The 22,404-nt window shown below is 35.1% G+C and overlaps 2 protein-coding genes across 2 annotated transcripts; both read left to right on the top strand.

Annotated features, from left to right (window-relative positions):
• The first annotated feature begins 1,189 nt into the window (after window positions 1–1,189).
• Window positions 1,190–22,275, top strand: LOC147568750 (uncharacterized). Its single transcript, XM_086655167.1, has 2 exons — window positions 1,190–1,214; window positions 21,131–22,275. Exon 2 carries the CDS (start codon window positions 21,655–21,657, stop codon window positions 22,156–22,158), a length of 504 nt encoding a protein of 167 aa, XP_086511293.1. The 5' UTR covers window positions 1,190–1,214; window positions 21,131–21,654; the 3' UTR covers window positions 22,159–22,275.
• Window positions 7,209–14,521, top strand: LOC147568751 (ABC transporter G family member 22-like). The gene is made up of 11 exons (XM_086655160.1): window positions 7,209–7,513; window positions 9,073–9,424; window positions 10,500–10,567; window positions 10,790–11,028; window positions 11,130–11,285; window positions 11,669–11,852; window positions 12,408–12,716; window positions 13,070–13,360; window positions 13,442–13,726; window positions 13,805–13,912; window positions 14,012–14,521. Exons 2-11 carry the CDS (start codon window positions 9,073–9,075, stop codon window positions 14,231–14,233), a joined length of 2,214 nt encoding a protein of 737 aa, XP_086511286.1. The 5' UTR covers window positions 7,209–7,513; the 3' UTR covers window positions 14,234–14,521.
• Window positions 22,276–22,404: the final 129 nt, after the last annotated feature.

The following is a 22,404-nucleotide window of genomic DNA, read 5'->3' as shown; positions in this document are numbered from 1 at the left end:
AGAATCGACTACGAGCTAGTAGTATGTCATTACATTTGGCACTTGATACATCATAGATTGATAAGCTCGATAACCGCCCCCTCAAACACTAACAGAACGGGCATATATCCCAACAAGACATGACCTAAAGCCCAACAACATTATTTACACTCTAATAAACCCAATTCAAATAACCAAAGATTCCACCTTCTCTGGGATTCCAACCTGGACCTCCAGGGCTTTCTGGAGTTTATGTCAACACCTTGGAACCACTTGGGCTACCAACTGTTGACAATACAGATACATATTATATACACTAAATACTGATTTTAAGTAAGTTGGATTAAAATGTCAGATTTTAATAGTACACTCTATGTCCATCAAATTTTATACATCAAAGAAACACATTATAAAACAAACTAATTTTAAATAAAATTAGAGTTAATTCCTATATGGCCCCCTACTTTGTGACCAGCTTCCTTTATGGCCCTCTTTTTTTCGTAAATTCAAATATGACCCCCTATTTTCAAGTAAATGTCATTACTACCCTTCTTAATTTTAAATTTAAAACATTTAAAAAACATTATTTCCACCTCACCCCTCTCTCTCTCTCCACCTCATCTCTCTCTACAACTCACCCATCTCTCTCTCCAATTCACCTCTCTATCTTTCCAACTCACCTCTTTCTCTTCCAACTCACCTCTCTCTCTTCCAACTCACCTCTCTCTCTCTCTCTCCAACTCACCTTCATCTTCCCCGATTAAGGTCGCCGGCCAGAAAATTTTCCGGCCGGCGACCTCCAAAAAAAAAAAAAAAAAATTTCCTCTCATCTCTCTCTCTCTCTCTAAAAACTCCGGCGAAGGGGGTTTTCCTTCGCCGGAGCCGTGAACAGACCAGATCGGTCTGTTCACGAGCAGACCTTGAAAGGTCTGTTCGTGAACAGACCAGATCTTTCAAGGTCTGCTCGTGAACAGACCAGATCGGTCTGTTCACGGCTCCGGCGAAGGGAAACCCCCTTCGCCGGAGTTTTTAGAGAGAGAGAGAGATGAGAGGAAATTTTTTTTTTTTTTTTTTGGAGGTCGTCGGCCGAAAAATTTTCCGGCCGGCGACCTTAATCGAGGAAAATGAAGGTGAGTTGGAGAGAGAGAGAGGTGAGTTGGAAGAGAAAGAGGTGAGTTGGAAAGATAGAGAGGTGAATTGGAGAGAGAGATGGGTGAGTTGTAGAGAGAGATGAGGTGGAGAGAGAGAGAGAGAGGGTGAGGTGGAAATAATGTTTTTTAAATGTTTTAAATTTAAAATTAAGAAGGGTAGTAATGACATTTACTTGAAAATAGGGGGTCATATTTGAATTTACGAAAAAAAGGGGGCCATAAAGGAAGCTGGTCACAAAGTAGGGGGCCATATAGGAATTAACTCATAAAATTATAGCAACCACACGCAGCTTGACGAGTTGGTTGTGCATCTACAGCAAAAATCTGAAATTCACCAGTTAAATTCACGTTGGAAATGGAATCCAACTTTATTGACTTGTGTTAAGGAATAAATAACTAAAGGTAATAATGAACTTTCATGCCCCCCTTCAGTTGAATATAATAAAAATAGGAATGGGCTTTAGTGTTACGGTAGTTATATTGCTTATTCAATTTATGTTTTTATTCATTATGTGTTCATGTCATATTAATTGTAATGACTTTTTGAAGTCTGTATCAAACAACAAAAAAATAAAACTACATTTGATTTTATGGTGAAAAATTCTTACTGAAGTATTCTTTTTTTCTTATATCCAACTTAATCAAACTATACATAAATATAGATTTTCTTTTCTGAAGAAAACTATACAAATAGAATATGGTTCAATTACCAAACTATGAATTAAACTTATTGGATCCCTTTGTACATATGGCTCAAAGTTACTGCAACATTGTACAACCCTACCTAGGTCTAACATGTGTCTCTTTCTTATAAGAGAATTGTATGTACAACCAGATGAAACTCTACTCCATTTTAACTCTCACCTCCAAAAGTCCAAAGGTCAAGGTCCACAAGGGAGGTCCATAACCTAAACTTCCAAGTGGAAAGAAAGAGACAGAGAGAGAGAGAGAGAGTTTTTAGGGCACTTGTGGTTGGAAATAAATAGGACAGAATATTCTTGGATTTTGTACAAGAGAGAAACGGCCACGGGTTAGTAGTACACTTGTCCTATAGAGACGGCCGACGGGAGGATTTCGTTTTCTATAAATCGTACACGTGAGAAAACAGTAGAGACGGACAGATAAATCCAGTTCAGAAAAGAGTGTCGTCTTTGTCACGTGGGTACCCCTCTTTAGGGGCGGCACCGTCCTTTTTCTTTGTAAAGATTGTAGAGAAAGAGAGATACATATGAAAGTGAAAGTCTAATTATCCAACAATTTTAGAGGGGAAAAAAAAGGTGAAAATGAAAGTCTCATTTATCTTGTTTTTACTCTTTTCGAAAGATATAGTTTTTACTCTTATTTTCTATCAATACCATTAATGTCCACCGATCATAAGTATCAGATTTTGTGGAAGGAACGTGACTGTTAATTCTAGTTAATATTTAAAAAGTTTAACACCATTAAATCTAACAACACTAAAAAACGTAAAATTCTAAGGAGAATTTGACCAAAACTCCCTAAGAAATTATAATATTTACCATGATAAGTATTAGTTTTCCAAATTTGCTAGTTGTTTCAGTTAACGTAACTATAATCTTTTATTTTTTAAACTACTAGATCAAACAAAATGATCCTCTTAAAAATTTCTCATGAAAATCAAAGTTAACGAAAGAAAAAGGGAAGAAGATAAAATGAATATGTTCTTTCATTCAAAAATCGAATAGATTCTTTTGGATTCACTTGGGTTAACGGCGTTACAGCTACTTAACGAGTTAACTATTCATGCAATGCGAAATTAAATGTAACACTTAATTTACGGTCAATACTAGTCCACGACCACTTCGCAAAATAATAAATGGTTATGTTTTTTTCGCAAATCCCGATACTTATATACAATCTTTTCGCGAAATAGCATCACCATTTAAGTAAACCATATGATTAATTTTGTTTTAGCCGTGATGTGGTGAACTAATCGTTTCGGCAATGTCCAACGGTTGGATGGATTAATTGTCAGCAGAACGTGCCATGTTAGCCCTCTAGCAAACATTGTTGGTTAAAAGAGTCAGACTATGGTATTGTCACTGTTCTAGGACCGATCGAAGTGAAAGTGGAAACTAGTGAAAAATATAGAACATCTAAAATTTTACCAACAAATAAGACATGATTCGTTTATACCTTGTGTTCTGCTAATGTAATATACTTGTAGTTCCATCATTTTAAGTAAGCTATTGAATTTAATTTTTTTAAATCGTTTATTAATTTAAAAAGTATATTTTTTTTTGTTGAACTATTCAAAAAGTATACCTGGTACATCAAATCATAAATAATATTTTTGAGGATACAATATACATCTTAGAGCTAATGTACCTCTGACAAGACTAGAGTTGTACTAGAATATACTTACGAGGTATATAGGGCCGGCCCAAACATTTTGGAGGTCCCAAGCAGTGTCAAAAATTGGGACTCTATGCCCTTAGAAATTTTGTCTAAAAAGATGCTTGTGGACGGAGTTGAACCCATGACTTCTTACAAGTAAACCAAAATCTTAACCATTGAACTACAACTCAAGATAAATTATAGAGTAGGTAGAATGTTATTATCCTTCGACAAACTGACACAAAAAACATTAGGCCCTCAGTCACGTTGGGGTTCCAAAACAGCCGCTTTGGGCCCGGACCCCCCCCCCCCCCCCCCCTGCGCATATAGTATACATGGAACTATAATCCCTATATTAGAAAAATATATTATGTTTTTCCCTCCAGTCATGTTCCAAGTAGGAATAAGAGATATGTCATTCTTATAACCATTAACTTTTATACTTCAATTTTTAAGAATACTAGTGGTTAAAAATTAAAACTAGGATCATTGTTAGATTCCATGCTAGTGCGCTATTTTTAATAGTGACTATAATTTCATTACAAAGACATTGATACATCGATACAATGTGATAAACAGATAACTGCCGAATTACTCCTGACTTAAAGCCTAACGAAATTAAATGACTAAAGTCCCACGAATGAAATGGCCAAAAAGTTCACATAAACTATTTTATTTATACTGAAGTTTAATATTCCTAGATTTGCACTTTCACTGGATTGAATCGAAACCTCCACATTACGAAGTACACGTACTTACCAACTGGACTACCAGTCGTTGGCCCATGCTAGTGTGTTGATAATTCGTAAGGGTTATTTATGACATTTTACATTAGTTCAACCCACGGCCTGATTTCCTTCATTTGACCTTAAAAGTGGATGGTAAAAATGAAAATTCTCGAAGTCGTTAAGATTATCAAGAACAGAGACGTGTCAACTAACTAAGAAAAAGTGGGACCCACAGCCATACGAATCCAAATAAGCACCACCAAAAAAGACCTTTTTAGCTTCTTCATCGACAGCTAACACTACTCACAACAGTCACTTGATACTGATATAAAGGTCTTCCTTCTAGTTACTAATTTACCCTTTCTCTTAAAAAAAAAAAAGTAACATATATAATGGATATAAAATGGCTAAAAATAAACTTTTAAGGAGTTTATACAACTTGTTTTAGATTATAGCAATGATGGCATGACGGAACTAACAAGAATGGTTGGGACAACAAACATTTATCTCGTTCTTATTTAGGATACTGTAGGACTACTGAAGACCGTTGAAGTGAGTCAAGTGACTAATTCCTAAAAATAAGGAGCGTTTGAGGATAAAGAAATGGTTAGAATTCCCTTTTCGATCTAGCAACAACACGATTGATTGATATTAAGAAAAGACCTCTTGCAAGAAGACCCGTTAGAGACGTTTTGTAAAAAGCACTAATCCTAGTCAGTTCATAATGAGAATAATTCATTTTTTTTATTCAATAAATTATTATCAGTCATTACACAGATAAAATTCCTATGAAAATAAACATATTCGAATTCTATGTAAACGAGTACAAGTCAATAATTGAATACAAAAAATTAGTACGCCTAAAGAAATCTTGTAATATTATATTTGGATAAAAGTAACTAAAGAAAGAGTAAAAAATGATTAGCATGTTTTCAAGTTTTCTTCTGTAAAGGCTATATAGACCATGTTCTAAACGATTTCTTCGTAACTCTGTTTAAGATATATTATCAAATAAGATAAACATTATATGACAACTTTATAATTTTTTCAAAGATATGGACATATTTATATATATATATATATATATATATATATATATATATATATATATATATATATATATAGTGTTTATATTTTTTTAAATTTGATAAGGTGGTTTCTATAGAGAATATTGTTAGTATTATTTCCCAAATGAAGTAGAGGAAAAGCATATATTATAGAGAATACAAACATTATATATCAAATCTTCAACAGGTAGGATGTCGACTTTTTCTTATGAGATGCATGTTGATGGGTCCGCTGCTGTTGATGAAGTGATATGTCGTACTAATTCTTATGAAATTAATCTCTCATTCTAAAATAATATGGATGAGAAGATTGTGTTGGTCTTGTGGACAACAATCACCTAGAGTTTATACAAAAAGAGTATTTGTTGTATGATATAGTGTGGGGAAGATATGACAAATTAAAAATTTAATCCTTCAGTTTTACAGCATAATAATTCTGTATGTACGTATTATATCGTATCTATTGTACAAACATCTTGAAATATAACAATTCTTTAACTTGTATAAGATCAAGGCAAGCTCATGCTTAAGATCCATGAGCCACATATTTGATTCAAGATTATGGTGTCTCAATAGATTTATTGTTATTGTGAAGAAAGAAATGCATCAATGATCTCGAGAGAATACTAGTACCTTGGTCACTGTTGGTACGGGACAGTAGTAGCCAAAGTACTATAGAATCTGTAACTCTCTGTCGATTGGGAGCATATCATGGGTGGGCAGTTAAGTCTGCTATTGTATGCTAGTTAGTATTAGGATTGATATATTTATGTATGTGCATGTTTTACTCGCAAAATATTTTTTATCGTAGTTTTATTTTGGTTCTACTCTACCAGTTTAACTCGTGTCGGTGAGTTACTGACGCTCTACTAATTCTTAGTATGTAAGTTCCTAGTTAGAATCATTAGCGACGGCAAGATTAGTAGATGGATTGCTAGAACAACTTGTTTTGTTTTCTTCTCTTTTCATGATTTGTTTTCAGTAAAGTGCTAGAATTATTTATATATCGTCTTTTCTACTTTTCATTTTAAACTATGGGCCGGTAATTATAAGGCCCAAAATGGGGAAGTTAAAGAGAATCAGGCCCAATACTAAATAATAATGAGGAAAAAACCCAGTAGGTAAAAATACAATTTTACCCTCCAAAATGAAATTTTCCGCCCAAATCAGCGTTCTGAACAATTCTTGGTTTGCTCTCGACAATTTTTTAAATTTCTGAACAAATCTTAGTTTGTCTCAACAATTTGTAAATTTTTGAACAAATTCGTTTTTGCATAGACATTGTTTTGCCAAAATATTTCGCATTTTTTTTCTTTTGCATTTTACATTGACAAACAAACACAAACATTTTGGCTACAACATTTTTCGATTTGTCTTGTGAAAAAATAAATGGTTTTCGCATTTTCTGTTTTGCTTTCAACATAAATATAAAGACTAAAGCATTTTTTATTTGTCCTTTACAAAAATTAAAATGTTATGCATATTATCCTTTGTATTTAACAAATCCGTTAACGAACAAATAATATTTTGACTAATACATTATATATGTTGTTAAGAACATAATTATATATGACGCCAACATTTTATAATAAGTCGGGACATTATTATAGATATTGTCAACATTTTATAACAACACAATGATATATGTTGTCAGCATATAAGGGTAAAAGTGGAATTATGAAAAAAAATATGTTGCCTTGTTAACAACATAATTACATATATTGTCAACATTTTGAAAAATGTTAAAAAAATGGGTTTTTTTGACATTATTATTTTTGAGTGGCTTTTTTTCTTATTAGGGTCTAGATTTTTGGGGTTTTCACTCATTTTTTCTTTAAACTATTAAGACTAAATTACTGAGATTTTTACTGCAAACTTTAAGCAGACCATGTTGTTAAGGTGGACAGACCATTAATTTCTAAGTCGAATTCTAGAAGGAAGAAGCAATTATTTTGTTTTAAAAATTGAAGTTTATATTTGGTTTTCTATTTTAAATAGATAATGGAAGTAGTATAATTTATCCATACAATTAGGGGTATTTATGCCACACAAATACTTTTGTCATTTCCCTATTAATAGTGGATCATCCTCAATTCCTCATTCCTTACAAGTTGAGAGGTAGAAAGCAAAGTAAAATTTGTGAGAGGTTGGTTGTTTGAAAAAGTTGGTATTTGGGATTTTCCTCCAACTCTTCATCTCTGCTTTCAGTTTCCTTCTTCTTCATCCAAAGGTATTAATGTCTTCCACTCTCCTTCTTGTTTAATATCAATTACTCTCTCTCTCTCTCTCTCTCTCTCTCTCTCTCTCTCTCTCTCTCTCTCTCTCTACTAGAGTACATGTCAATGCATGGGCTTAATGTGGTGATCAGAAGGTTATGTAGTATAGAAATTTACCCAAAGAAACTTATATTACATGGGTTGTGAAAGAAGAACTAGACAAGCTCAATAAGTTTGGTTTCTAGTTATTAAGGAGAAATAAACAAGGCCAACTGAAAATTTAGAAAGTGGGTTATTTCTTGTTTTCTCATCTGCTATAAAACTTATTGAGAATTTAGTTGTTTGATGAACCCACATATAATTTTGTGTGTTTTTTTTGTTGGATGAATGTCTTCTAACCCACTCTAATTATTGATACGGAAAGCTTAATCATGTAAATGATAAGTCAGCTGACTAACGTACAATATAGTATATTTGCGTACAGAAATAAATCGATATTAAGTACTGAAGTACACACTAGACCTTACATGATCACTATTCTAAAATAGGTTCAATCCCCCTATGATAATCTAATTAGTGTCAATCCAAGAAAGTAGAAGTAGATTTGTTTATTTTGTTATTGAAGGACAACAATAAATTTGGTATGGAGGGTGCCAAGTAAGACATTTAATACATGTACCAATCTATATAAAAGAGGGTAGGGTTATTATGTGGCCCATATTGCATCTGCCTCAGTCAGTATCCAAGATTGTTTAGAAACAAAATCAGACTAGATGGATACTCTGAATGAATATGGGTCCACTTTTAGGTAGGCTCATATGGCCCTTGTTAGGGCATTTAGATTGGGAAAGTCATTTTATCTCTCTTCTATGATGAGTGAATAGTGATGAAAAATTGTTTGAACTACAATATGGATTGTGACCAAAAAGAAAATTATTGGATGGATGAGATTAAAATAAAAAGTACGAGAAAAAAGAGAAAGAGCAGAATAAAGAAAGATGTACGAAGAGATAAAAAGGGAAAAAAAGATGCAAAACAGAGACAACACAAAACACAAAATGAGAGAGGGAAAAACATTTGATGTCGAAGCAACACTCAGAGAGTATAGCCTATAGGGTGACTCCCCTTGAAAAATAGAGAACATGAGCAAAACCACCCCATCAATAACGATAAACTGCAACAAGGGTTGCTCAGTCGATTATAACTTTTTATGGTTTTACGATCTCTTTCTGCAACCAACCATGAATAATCCGTTTAAGTGTTACTTCATAAGAGTTCCATTTTTATTTATTTAGTTGATTTTTGGAAAGGGTAATGATAGAGTGACTTAAAAATTGGTACTTAGAGGGTGACATATTTCCTCATTTAGAAACAAAAGCGGTCCCCACCGTAGTCAAACTTTGAAAAACCCTTGTCTTTTAGTGATTCCACATCAGCTGGGCATTAAAATGCCCAAAAATTTGGGCACTCTAGCATCTCCCTTTTGGAAATATTATTCAATATCATTAAAGTTGTTTTATATTTATTTTTAAAGTAACAAAATTTGTGATTTTAAATATTTGAAATGATGAAGATGGACAATACCACATCAATATCAATGACTCCTTCCTTAGTTGGACTGGCGAGGGCAAAATCAGATCAATTAGAAGGAATAATGAAGAAATCACCAAGCCAAGCCAGCTTAAGTGAAGCCGAAGTTGGTGGCTCTACAGCTAGTCACTCACGGAAGTCGAGCTTAGGACGTGGTAAAACACACGTTCGAAAGACCCGAAGTGCTCAGCTCAAATTTGACTTTGACGAAGTCAACAGTAGCGCAGCTATTAGCCGAGCTTCCAGCGCCAGCTTGGGTCTCTCTTTCACCGGCTTTACTATTCCCACCCAAGACATCTCCGAATTACATGGCTTCAGCGATCCCGACACTATCTGTAAGGCTTCTCTATTTTATTTAGTACTAACAAAAATGAGTTTAGAGGCAGTAAACCGTAAACGATTAGTAAACTATAAATAAAACTCTTAACGCTCTTCTACTTTTTACTAGCACGGACGTTTTCAATAAAAACGGGGTCCTTTTAAAACTCTTCCCATAGAAAAATAGTACGTATATATCTAATTTTAAAGGGAAATGATGAAGTTACAAAAGATTTTGACAAAAAAAAGTTCCCAGCTGATGTGGCGGGTGTGGTTTCAAACTTTGACCAAATCTAGGTCGTTGAGAGATGAAAATCACAACAGTCACATCAGCTGGGAACTTTTTTTTGTCAAAATCTTTTGTGATTCTAGCATCTCTCAATTTTAAAATGGTAGTACTCTATGTTGTGACTGTTTCGTTTTCAAAATTTAGAATCTTATATGCTATGTTTAGATATCGGTCAAATTTACATATCAGAGATTGATTTTCGAAGTTGTCGAAGCAAAATTTAAAATCTTATAGCTCCAACTTGAGTGTTCTGTTAAGGGTTGCCCTTAGAAAATGCTTGACTCTTTAGGACTTCAAAGTGGAGAAGATTGGTGGGCCAATGTGATTTGATTCTTAACAACTTGATATAGGAGAAGACTGGTGGTCAATGACTTTTGACCAAATAGTAGCATATCCCACCATTCTTTGTTTATTGGCAGGACCACATTAACAGATCTTATCCATTGATTTAGCACCCCACTTGTCTAGGCATATACAGAGTTTTCTTGATTTGGACCATTTAGGGCTTTGATTCTTTAGGTTGAGTTGGACTAGTAGATAGATATATGTCTTCAACATTGATTTGGTCCCACTAGCAATACTCTCAATTGACTACTGAGGACAACTCAAGTCAAGGGAATGCAAATCCCACCCAACTTTAATCAGGAATTTTATATCGAATATACGAAAGAATTTTTCTTTTTTTCTAAATGCGAAATAACAGAAAGACGAAAAAATGTTTACTATAAAAGATATAGTAAACTTTTATTTAGAGAAAGGTTCTTTTAGCTCTATTATGATTTGTACTATATTTTTGGTTACAGCTGAAGATGCTGAAGCTGGTGCAAGCAAGAAGGTGCATATGGAACCCACATTGCCAATTCATCTTAAGGTATGAACTAATTGCCCTAGTTAAGAACCAAGGGTGCTAAGTTCTCAACTATGAATTTGTTTCAAGATCAATATAAATTCAGTACGGGTATCGTGCGGACTAGGACACCTTCTCTTGCTTTTCAAGATTTTGAGGTTTCAAGAATCAGAGCCACCTCGACAATCTCTATAGAACATCGATGAAATAACGATGTTGTTGTTGTTTTTCTTCTTATAAATGCAGTTTAGAAGTGTTAGTTATAAAGTTATTGTAAAAGGAGTAAGGACAACAATTGAGAAAGATATATTAAGTGGGATTACTGGTTCAGCAAGTCCTGGTGAAGTGCTAGCTCTGATGGGACCTTCAGGGAGCGGAAAAACTACGCTTCTTAATATGCTCGGTGGAAGATTAAGAGAACCAACATTAACAGGCGGTTCCATTACATATAACGACCTCCCATATTCAAAGTCTCTGAAACGAAGGTAACTAGTTCATACGAATCATACACATAGAATATCAAAAACAAGAACGTCCAATATTCAAATTGACGCTATTTAAGAAATAATATAAAAAAACTTTGCAGGGTAGGATTTGTGACTCAAGATGATGTCTTATTTCCTCACCTTACTGTGAGAGAGACGTTGACATTTGCAGCTCTCCTACGGTTGCCAAAGACACTAACGAAACAAGAGAAGGAAGAACGAGCCATGGATGTGATCAGTGAGCTCGGTTTAGAGAGGTGATTCTTTTTTCTCTGCTACGATCATATTTACTTAACCAGATAGTATGACACTGTACAGTGCCCATTTACGTGGCGTGACGTGTCAACCACGTTAGGCACGATCCATAAACATGTAGTGCCGTGTCCATGGGAATACATTTATAACGTGTTTTGGTGTTTGGTCATATGGGATGGTGTGGCTAAACCGGCCGTGCTAGTGGAACACCCGTCCCATGTCATGATCCGTCTTTAGACGACCGTTGCTAGGTTGCTATGTCCAGAAAACGGGCTTTGTCGGGACGTTTCTGCGCCAACACAGCCCATTATGAAATTCTAGGTGACAGAAATCATCCCAATATTTGTGTCCTATCAAATGCTAAAGAATTGGATATCATGTTTAGGTGCCAAGACACTATGATAGGAGGCTCATTTGTCCGAGGAGTTTCAGGTGGTGAAAGGAAGAGAGTATGCATCGGCAATGAAATCATAATGAACCCTTCAATTTTGCTCCTTGACGAGCCGACCTCTGGTCTGGATTCAACAACGGCCCTAAGGATTGTACAAATGTTACAAGACATAGCTGAGGTAACATAAAGTTCATGATTCGAATCAGTAGATAACTGTAAAAGGTCGAGCCACTAAATTGCATAGATGAGCAATGGTTTAGCTTTCTAAGACAATAAAGTTATTATAGTGGAAGGTATAAGAAAACTTGAATTAAAAATTCAATCACAATATAAGCTCAACAATGAAAATAGAATGAATATGTGAAACCCACTTTGTTTGAGTGATAAAATGTACGTTTGTCCACTGGAGAGACTACGGTTCGAGTTTTACCGTTCCAAATAAGAAAATAGCATAAATGTGTTCCTATATCACTATTGTTATTGACCAGGACAAAATAATTTTATTATATCTTGGCTGAACAAAGTGTACAAAGATTTTGATGCTTAGCATCTTGGGTGCTTAGAACAGCCAACAAGTCCAATCTAAGTTCTGCAGCAGAAATCGCATGAAGAAATATTTACTTCGTGACGGGTACTGAAAAGTAAGTCTAGTTTCAAACCTGATCTGCCAGGAACTTGATCAACAATTCATTTCTTGTGAGGTATGACATTGTTTCTTTTTGGCTTATGGCAGGTAGGGAAAACAGTTATAACAACAATCCACCAACCGTCGAGCAGATTATTCCATAAGTTTGATAAGTTGATTCTACTTGGTAGAGGAAACTTGTTGTATTTCGGAAAGGCGTCAGAAGCAATGGGATACTTCTCTTCGATAGGATGCTCGCCTCTAATAACCATGAATCCTGCAGAATTCTTGTTGGACCTTGCAAATGGGAACATAAATGATGTTTCTGTACCGTCAGAGTTAGAAGACAAAGTGCAGATAGGAGATTCAGAGACAAACACAAGGAAGGGAAAGCTTTCCCCAGCAGTTGTCCATGAGGTAAATGCTTAACTGAAGTTACCGATTAGCTCCCTGCCCAAGTAGATGGGCCCGCAGTGGCTCGCGACTCGATCTCGGGCCACTCGCCCACTCGACATGGCTGAGTCGGAGCTGAGTACTGTCATGTATACAGCTAGATATGTTTAAGCTTGAAATACACTTTTTTTTTTTTATCTCTTTCTCTAGAAAACTTAACCACGAAAACTGAAACCGATTAACTCGGGAGTTATTTGGAAATTCGACCGCTTAGCTCTCCAATGGAACTTCATACCCATTTAAGTATGCGAAGTAAACAAGGTGGTTCGCTTAGCGACCATAAGATACTAACTTTATGAAAATTTGATGAAATACAGTACCTAGTAGAATCTTATGAAACAAGAGTAGCTGACACGGAAAAGAAAAAGCTTATGTTGACAACCCGAATTAATGAAGAATCGAAGCAGGCTCAAGTGTTTTCAACAACAAGAGAATGGGGAGCTAGCTGGTGCCAACAGTTCTCAATTCTATTCTGGAGAGGTCTAAAGGAAAGGAGACATGATTACTTAAGCTGGTTGAGAATAACTCAAGTTGTTTCAACTGCAATTATCTTGGGTTTGCTATGGTGGCAATCAGATGGTAGTACCCCAAAAGATCTACAAGATCAGGTGAAAACCTTTCCCTAGTTTGTCGCTATATTTCGATCATGACCACAACATCAAATTTACATAACCTTATTAATTTTGCAGGCGGGGCTGTTATTTTTCATTGCTGTTTTCTGGGGATTTTTCCCTGTATTCACAGCAATCTTCACATTTCCGCAAGAGCGAGCAATGCTAAATAAGGAACGAGCAGTTGACATGTACAAGCTAAGTGCATATTTCCTAGCCAGAACCACGAGTGACCTACCACTTGACCTCTTTCTTCCCATTGTGTTCCTTCTTGTTGTCTACTTCATGACGGGTTTGAGATTGAGTTTCGCCTCGTTCTTCCTCACCATGCTTACCTTATTCCTCAGTATCGTAGCAGCTCAGGTTTGTCTTCAATTATCTCATTTGTGCTATGGTCATTCCCAAATTACTGAGTAGCTAAGACGAAAGGTATAATTGCAGGGACTTGGACTAGCTATCGGTGCAACACTGATGGATGTCAAGAAGGCAACAACCTTAGCTTCGGTAGTAGTGATGACATTCATGTTGGCTGGCGGGTTCTTCGTGAAGGTACTTATCTAGCATCATTCACTTTTCGAAGTAGTCTATTCATCCCTTACAAATTCCGAGCTACCCTTCCGAATAACAACATTTGCTAATACATTGCAGAAAGTTCCCATCTTTATATCGTGGATTCGCTATGTTTCGTTCAACTACCATACCTATAAGCTTCTTCTAAAGGTTCAATATGATCACATCACTCCCTCAGTAAACGGGATAAAACTCGATAACGGATTGAGGGAAGTTGGGGCCATGGTTGCAATGGTATTCGGGTACCGCCTTTTGGCTTACCTATCTCTACGACGAATGAAGCTCCAATCTGGAGCTTAATAACCAAGATAGACCTTATACAGAGAAGAAACTATGTGCAACCATTAGAAAGCATTCTAGCTAATTTTGAAGACTATCACTACCTTCACCAAATAAGCATCTCATGAAGGGTTAAGTTATATGGTTTTAGGGTTTTTGAATTTTGACATTCCTATCAACTTTTCCTAACTCTTTTGAATTATTAGAAACAGGTTAAGTTTTATGTTATAAGTGTAAAGGAACCCTGAGGATGCCCTATCTATCCATGTTTACATAATTAATGAAAATAGATGAGTACTTGTATGGAAATGTGGGTTTAATTCAAAATTTTCAATTTACTAAAAGTTTGAGTGACAAAGAAATTGATAAGAATCATGGATACCTCTGTTGAGAGATAATATATCTGAATCTAAGTGATTAAATAAGAAGATAAAGATTCAAAAACAAGAAACCAGATGACAAATAGCCTGATTATAGGACTGAAAGTTGATAACTTACCACACACATGACCCCAGACCAGGAGGGTATTTTATTTTTGGACTTATTGCGTGATTTTCATTTAGGGTTAAGTGCGGATCAGCTATTTGAGGTCATTAATAATTAGTTCATGAGTAAATAAAATAGGGAATTTTGACATTGACCCCAATGTTGTATCAATATGTGGAGTACATTTATGTCTTTTTTTAGAGCTTTTGATTTACATTCCCACGTGGATGATTTCGAAGTTAAGTTTAGCGTGCTTGAAGTCCACGCATGAACGGGGATGATTTTGCCCCTTCTAATGGAACGGGTCCCAGTCCCAGCATGTCATAAAAAATAGAGTTAATTCCTATATGCCCCCCTACTTTGTGACCAGCTTCAAATATGGCTCCTAAAATTCTGTAAATTCAAATATGGCTCCTTATTTTCACACAAATGCCATAACTACCCCTCCTATTAATGTATTTTTAAAATAAAATAAAAAAGAAAACCTAAATGCCACCTCACTTCCCTCTCCACCACTCATCTCTCTCCACGTCACCTCTCTCTCCAACTCACCTCTCTCTCTCCAACTCATCACTCTCTTCTCCTATGAAGGTCGCTGGCTGGATTCCGGCGAAGGGAAACCCCCTTCGCCGGAATTTTTAGAGAGAGAGAGAGATGAGTGAAAAAAAAACTTTTTTTTTTAAGTTCGAAGGTCGCCGGCCGGAAAATTTACCGGCTGGCGACCTTCATCGGAGAAGAGAGTGATGAGTTGGTGAGAGAGGTGACGTGGAGAGAGATGAGTGGTGGAGAGGGAAGTGAGGTGGAATTTAGGTTTTTTATTTTATTTTATTTTGAAAATACATTAATAGGAGGGGTAGTTATGATATTTGTATGAAAATAAGGGGCTATATTTGAATTTACAGAATTTTAGGGGTCATATTTGAAGTTGGTCACAAAGTAGGGGACCAAATAGGAATTAACTCTAAAAAAATATAACAATTGAAACTTTAACCTAATTTTTAATAAGGGGTTTCATTCTCAAACTTAAACATGCATGACCAAGAACTCTCTTTTTTTTTTTTTTTTTTGATGAAAAGACCAAGAACTCTCTTAGTTTATAGACATTGCCTTGTCAAAAAAAAAAAAAAAAAAAAAAACATGCACGACCAATATAATTTTGGCTAAAATAACAATTTTATCATTCTCCTAATATATTAGTGACCAATATAATCATAATTGATAAATTTAAAACTTCTTTATTACTTAGCAAAGATTCTCCCCTTCATGATCACTCATCATTCGCCTAAGCCTTTGTCCTAGATTCTTCTCATTTTTTTCATTAATCACAAAACCATCCAAACTTAAAGATGCAACGTGATTCGTTTCTACATCATAATTTTTAATTATTTAAAAATTACTGTTTTGCACGCAAAGTATTCATAAAGTTTTTGTTAACAAGAATCGTAGGCGTAATGAATTAGTATGAATGCTAACATCTAAATACTTTGAAGTCAAAATAGATAATTACTCATTTTTATAACGCTTAGAATTCATATAAAAACAAGAATCGTGCACTTAGGAGTGTTGGAAAACAAACGACGTAACACTTACAATTGACATCACTTCTTAAGTGATTATTACTTTGTAAGTGGGAGCATTTATAAGTGTTAGAAAATCAAACTCTTTATGTCAGATGAATAAAACATAGTCAATGGTTAGTTGCGCACACACCACTTTCTTCCCATTTTAAAAATTTTGGTAGCAACTGTTTACGAGGGCAATCTCTTTGTGCTTTTAGATTTTTTGTTTCTCCAAAATCCTCTCCATTAATCAAGACGCACGTTGTTAACTAACGGGATTGTGAATTTTGTCAAATTTTTTAGGATACAAAATTATAAAGGAAACAACGCATTTTCTTTTTCGTCATCTCTGACCACCAATTCCGTCCACCACCGCTTTTCTCTTCTTTTTTTCTTCCTCCATATCATATTGATTTGGGGGAGAGGGGGGTTCTCCAAATCAATGTCGTTTAAACACAAAAGAGATCTTCACCTTCGCCGGAACAAATAGAAAGAGAAGGATGAGGGGAGAGAAATAGGGAGAGAAGAGAGATTGGGGGAGGAGGAGCAACGGAAAGGAAAGAAGAGAGAAATAATGGTGGTGGTGATGGTTGAAGGTGGTGGGCGGAGGAAAAGAAAGAAGATTTGACAAAAAAAATTGAAGCTTGCTAACAGTGGTCGTTATTCGATGACCATTACAGGAGTGGAAAGGAATGATAATGGAGGTTGAGGGAAACAAAAATGAAAACCCCCAAAAAATTCACTTATGACACTATAGGGTTATGGCGTCACCTAGTGTCTAAGCGGAATCTCAGACGTCTAACACTAGTTCCAAGATCGCATGCATGAACTACAGATGAACTGGATTAAGGATATACTTATCAGAATCGCTTTCCCGTGGACTATATAAACTGATTGTCTTTATCCCGAAGACCAGAACTTCAAACCGCAACTCTTCTACTTGAGACACCCGGGCAATCAACTTGCATGTCCCTACTTTAGATACAGCTGGGACCTTATTCAGAGGAAGATCAATTATCCTTTAGACTAGATAGATAGTTTGGGAGTTTTTCTCTAATTCTCGATCTATCTCTCTCTCTCTCCGCTTGATTTGGTAGAGATAGATTTTCTCTCCCGATTTGTTTTATTGTTTTGCCACTTAATCAGTGGTGAAGATGAAATTTATTGGAATTATTGAGCAACTACTTTTATTAGAGTTCTCTATTTTACACAAAATTAAGGGAAACGTGGTCAAAACTCTATAAAAAAAATTCTCAAGAGGTTTGCATATGTTTGTAAAATGGCATCTGGTTTGCAAAATGTCTGTAACTGCTTTCAAAAGGATTTCTACTGTTTGCAAAATGATTGCAATTACTTGCAAAAGGGTTGTAAAAAGTATTTGATTTTCAACCAAACAAAATACAAATGTTTGGTTTAATCAAACAAATATAACTTATCATTTTAACTTAAAATTTTTATAATTTAGAAATCGGTCAAATTTCCTTCTCTAGAAAAATCAGGTATTAAAATAAATCTGAATTTGTAGATATCTAATTTGATTTATGTATGATTCGAGATTTTGTTTGCATTTCGTTCTCTAGAAAAATCAGATATTAAAATAAATCTTCTTTTTAGATTTCACAATTTGAACATTACACTTTTAAGAAACAAAGCACATGTAAGAAAACATATTTGTAAAGAAAAAAAAAAGCGTTGAAGCACAGAAAAATCCACGAGTGCTTTTTTATATGGTAAAGTAAAAGTATTTGATCCTTGTGTTGAAGGTTTGGTATATACTCCTAGTAGTTTGATAAAAGTAGTTAAAAATCGTTTTATAATATCACATGTTAAGAAAAAGCTATTGTCTCCTTATCTAATCAACTTTCGGCTGTTACATGCCTTAAATTCCCTAGTATTTTTGGAAATATGAAGAAATCATTAGGGGAATTCAGTATAACCCCTCCCAGTTTATGTTTAATTAGAAATATCTTTTTTTAATTGAAAATTAATAAGAGAGAATGGTGGTGGTGAGTGGAGCTGGTGGTCGAAAAGGAGGAAGAAGAATAAGTTGTGTTGTCGCGGAAAATGTGATAAAATCTATAATTTTTTGTTAAAATTTTGTAGCCCACGAAATTCTTTTGTTTTCCCAAACAACGTCTAAATATGCAATTAAAAAAAAGTAAATCTTTTACAACTTAACACATATGCAGCTAACGTGATTTACTCCAAATTTAAGGAGGTCCTAAGGTCGATTCCCATCAGAAGCGAAATTCTTTTGTTATTCAACTGGCCTACAGATAGGAATGGCCTTTAAGAGTTCTATAACAAATAGTAGAAGCAGATTCCATCAATTGATGTATCAAAACCATGACTACAACCTAATCATGTTATTTAAAAAAAAAATATGTTCATTATTTACTTAACTAAATGAATCATACAAACCAACCACACCGAATTGTTTCATACCGACATTTCTATTTTACAATAAGGGTGTGGTCACGAACTTATACTGTCATCAGATTGGACCAGTTAAACTCTAAAAATTATGTCCGTCACATGTATTGGGATGGAAATTTATCGACAATTGTTGTCCAAAATCTTTCTAGACCTCTATAACTTTAGAAATTTTGGATTTGAACGGTTCAGATCTCGCGCAAAACTTGAGACACACAAAGTTCTTAGGGCACCCAAACAAGATACTCTCAAACCCAATAAGATACAACATTGTATACCTTTACCTAAAACCATTTCAACCTAAGGTTTTTATCCTATTTTCGTTTTAATTTTAGGTTGAAGTCTACAAAATTTTCATATCATTTTGGTGTCAACAGTTGGTAGCCCAAGTGGTTCCAAGGTGTTGACATAAAACTCCAGAAAGCCCTGGAGGTCCCAGGTTCGAATCCCAGAGAAGGTGGAATCTTTGGTTATTTGAATTGGGATTATTAGGGTGTAAATAATGTTGTTGGCCTTTAGGGCATGTTCTAGTTGGGCTATAGGCCCGGTCCTGTTAGTGTTTGAGTGGGCGGTTATCGAGCTTATCACATCTATGATGTATCAAGTGCAAAATGTAACGACATACGTAGATCGTAGTCGACTTCCAAAAAAAAAATAACGGAGGATAACTATAAAATCTAAAATTTGGGGATAAAGAGAAATTGGACCCAAACTTAAATAATAGCGTAAAAAGAATTCATTTCGTAAAAATAAAAACTACCTCCGAAATGAAATTCCCGCCCAAATCAACGTAGGAGGGTAAAAAAAAATATTAAAAGAATAGGACTAAATTGTTAACAACATAATTGTGTATGTCGTCAAAAATGTAAAAGTTATAATAAATCGATTTTTATTTTCCGGGTGAATTTTTTTCCAATTTAAATCTAGATTTTAGATTTTTCATGTGTTCTTTCTTATAATCTAGGATCATGTAGTCAGAGCTCGTTTATTGGGCTAGTCGGGTTGAAAGAGTCTTCAAGTTTGAGGTGTATATGGGCTAGCCTATATCAGACATAGGTGTCCTTGACTGGTATACAACTTTTTTTCCAAGCCCTAATTTGCGTTCATGCACAAGACAAAAACCGACACGTGCATATACACTGTAGTTAAAGTGTGGAACTGAAAAACCGTAAAATTGCTTTCGGCCCTTAACGAATACGACACGCTTTTAAAAAGAAAACGACAAAAAACGTAAATAAAGTTAAACTCAGGTCCACCCGAGTTATACCCACATCCTTAATATCAACAGTCACAAATTCTTCATCTCTTCTAATTTAAGATCTCGAGGAAACAACTAATCAAAGTCACATCAAACCACGTCGTCTTACGTGGCCAGATGTTTATTGTCAGCACCATAAACATATTTTCATGATAGTGACTGACCATCTAACGGACGATATCAAATCAAGTCATGACTCTGACTTATACGTGTCATAATAAGATTGGTTAGATTAAAATAAAACGTACCACGTAAGAGCAAATCAATCGTCTAGTTGATAAGAACGTGAAGTATTGAATCAACTCTGTCTCTGAGACAAACAGAAAAATATCATGAACAGAACGGATGTTCTATAGGCGCCGAGTATAATTCCTTTGTGCACCCTATCTACCTTCACAACGAGGGGAGGGAAAAAGGTTTACGAGTCCGGATCTCCCCACGAACCGGCCGAACCCGATATGACCGTGGGGACCTGGTGTCTGAGATGAACACTACTCGTCTGGGCCGACAAATTTAATCGGACGGGTACGGACAAAAGGCTATAACCAAAATTCCGCCCGAGTCCGACCGATAAGCTAGCCCGTCCGATATTTTCGAGTTACTTGGACATTTTAATAGTATGTAGATAGTTATAATCAATTAATTTAGTTAACATTTAGACTACACATTTACACGTATATGCAACTATGTTTCTTAATTATAAATCGTTGTATCTCTTTAATCTAAAAAAGTTTACAATATGACACTGTGTTTTATGAGTTTTACTTGGGTGAAATCTTAATAAGTATCTTTTATGGACACTCAATAAAAAAAAATATATTGTGTCCGACTCCAACTAGCCTGGTACTCGGATTGCCCCACAATTTAGGCGGGCACAGATGGACGACCAAACTTTACCAAGTGCCCCCCGATTTGTCCTGATGTTCATACGAACTGCCCACCCGGTTCGGCTCCCACCCATATTCACTACTCAAAAGGCATTCACAAGTTTTGGCTGTCAAAGGGCGTCCGAAGCAATTATTGCGGGCGCTTATAGAACTCTTCAAGTAGAAATAAACGTTTTTGTCAGTATATTTCTCTTTCTTGTTGAGTTCGGAATAAAACCCTTTATTCGAGTATTTTCTCAATCTAGCCGATTGTCGTCGTCTCTGGAGAAGAAGAGTTTTAGAGAGAGAGAGAGAGAAAAGGAAGAACTCGTTGCAGATTAATTGATTTTCAGCCCTAGATCTCTCTCTCTCTATTCTTGCCGCGTCGAAGTTCTTTTTGAGTTTATTTGATCGAAAGGTGAATTTTGAATTGAGATTGAGATTTAGTCAGAATTTTGAAGAACGAAGAAGAGTCATTTTGTTATGATTTTGTGCCCTAATCTGGATAAGAAAACACACTCAAGCAGACAAAAAGTCGAAGATTTTCTCGATTCTAAACAGTAATCTTTACTGTTTTCATCATTTTTGGAGTTTTATATTGATTAAGAGAATCGTTGATTCTTGTCTGGATATTATTGATTCTCTTCTTGAGAAGAAAACACTTATTGTGTTCTTAGGTATTCATTCATTCATTCATCTCTCTTATTCGATTCCATTTTCTTAAACCCTAAAGTATTTCATTCATCAATCTTTTTTTTTATCCACAAGAAATTCTTCGATTACCATTCCTTATTCTATTCCTCTTTCTTTAAACTGAGTGAGTCATCATCCGATTCAATCATGTCTTCACAAACAAAAAACCCACCCCCAAATCTAGATCGTAATCAATCATTCATTCAAAATCAATCTCCAACTTCATCATCATCATCATCAAGAACAGGGAAAATCAAATTTGGGGAAATAGTAGGTGGAACAACAGCTGAATGTGCAGCAATCTGTTGTTGTTGTCCATGTGGAGTTATGAATTTGTTAATCCTAATTATGTATAAATTACCAGTTGGGATTTGTAGAAAAGCTTTGAAGATTAGAAAGAGAAGAAAGAAGAAGAAAAGAAAACAAACACAAATTGGGTTGAAGAAATGTGATGATTCCTTTGAAGATGATGATGATTTTAGGGTTCATAATAATAATAATAATATTTCATCTTCTTCACTTAGTGATGAATCTGAAGAAAAGTCTGATGATTCTTTATCAAGTAAACAATTAATGGAATTAGAAGAACAAATGTGGTGTAAATTTAATGGTGCTGGATTTTGGAGAAGTCCTTCTCAAAGAAACATGTAAGTTTTGTATAAAAATTGTTCCTTTTTTTCTTACTTCTATTATGAATTTAAGGAATTCCTTTTGTTACTAGTAGTGAAGAGATTAAGGGAAGATTAGGGTATTGATTAGGAGATTAGAATTTTAAAGAGGTGATTACTTTTTCTTGTAATGGAAATTAGATTTTAGTCAAAATGAAAATAGTCATTCTTAATTTTTGATCATTTTCTCTAGTTCCTTCTCCTATTTTCTTTTCTATTTTTATGTGGG

The sequence above is a fragment of the Eschscholzia californica genome, unplaced genomic scaffold (assembly GCF_041429995.1).
Source record: "Eschscholzia californica isolate CP2 unplaced genomic scaffold, dmEscCali1.0.p SCAF_1, whole genome shotgun sequence".
Lineage (NCBI taxonomy): Eukaryota > Viridiplantae > Streptophyta > Magnoliopsida > Ranunculales > Papaveraceae > Eschscholzia > Eschscholzia californica.
This window is presented reverse-complemented; position numbering and strand designations above follow the sequence as displayed.

Bases quoted from the DNA above. Each gene is read 5' to 3' on its own strand.
- LOC147568750 (XM_086655167.1), top strand. From the start codon at position 21,655: ATGTCTTCACAAACAAAAAACCCACCCCCAAATCTAGATCGTAATCAA.
- LOC147568751 (XM_086655160.1), top strand. From the start codon at position 9,073: ATGGACAATACCACATCAATATCAATGACTCCTTCCTTAGTTGGACTG. The intron at 11,286-11,668 runs GTGATTCTTTTT...TATCATGTTTAG, and splicing joins AGTGAGCTCGGTTTAGAGAG to GTGCCAAGACACTATGATAG. The intron at 13,727-13,804 runs GTTTGTCTTCAA...GTATAATTGCAG, and splicing joins TCAGTATCGTAGCAGCTCAG to GGACTTGGACTAGCTATCGG.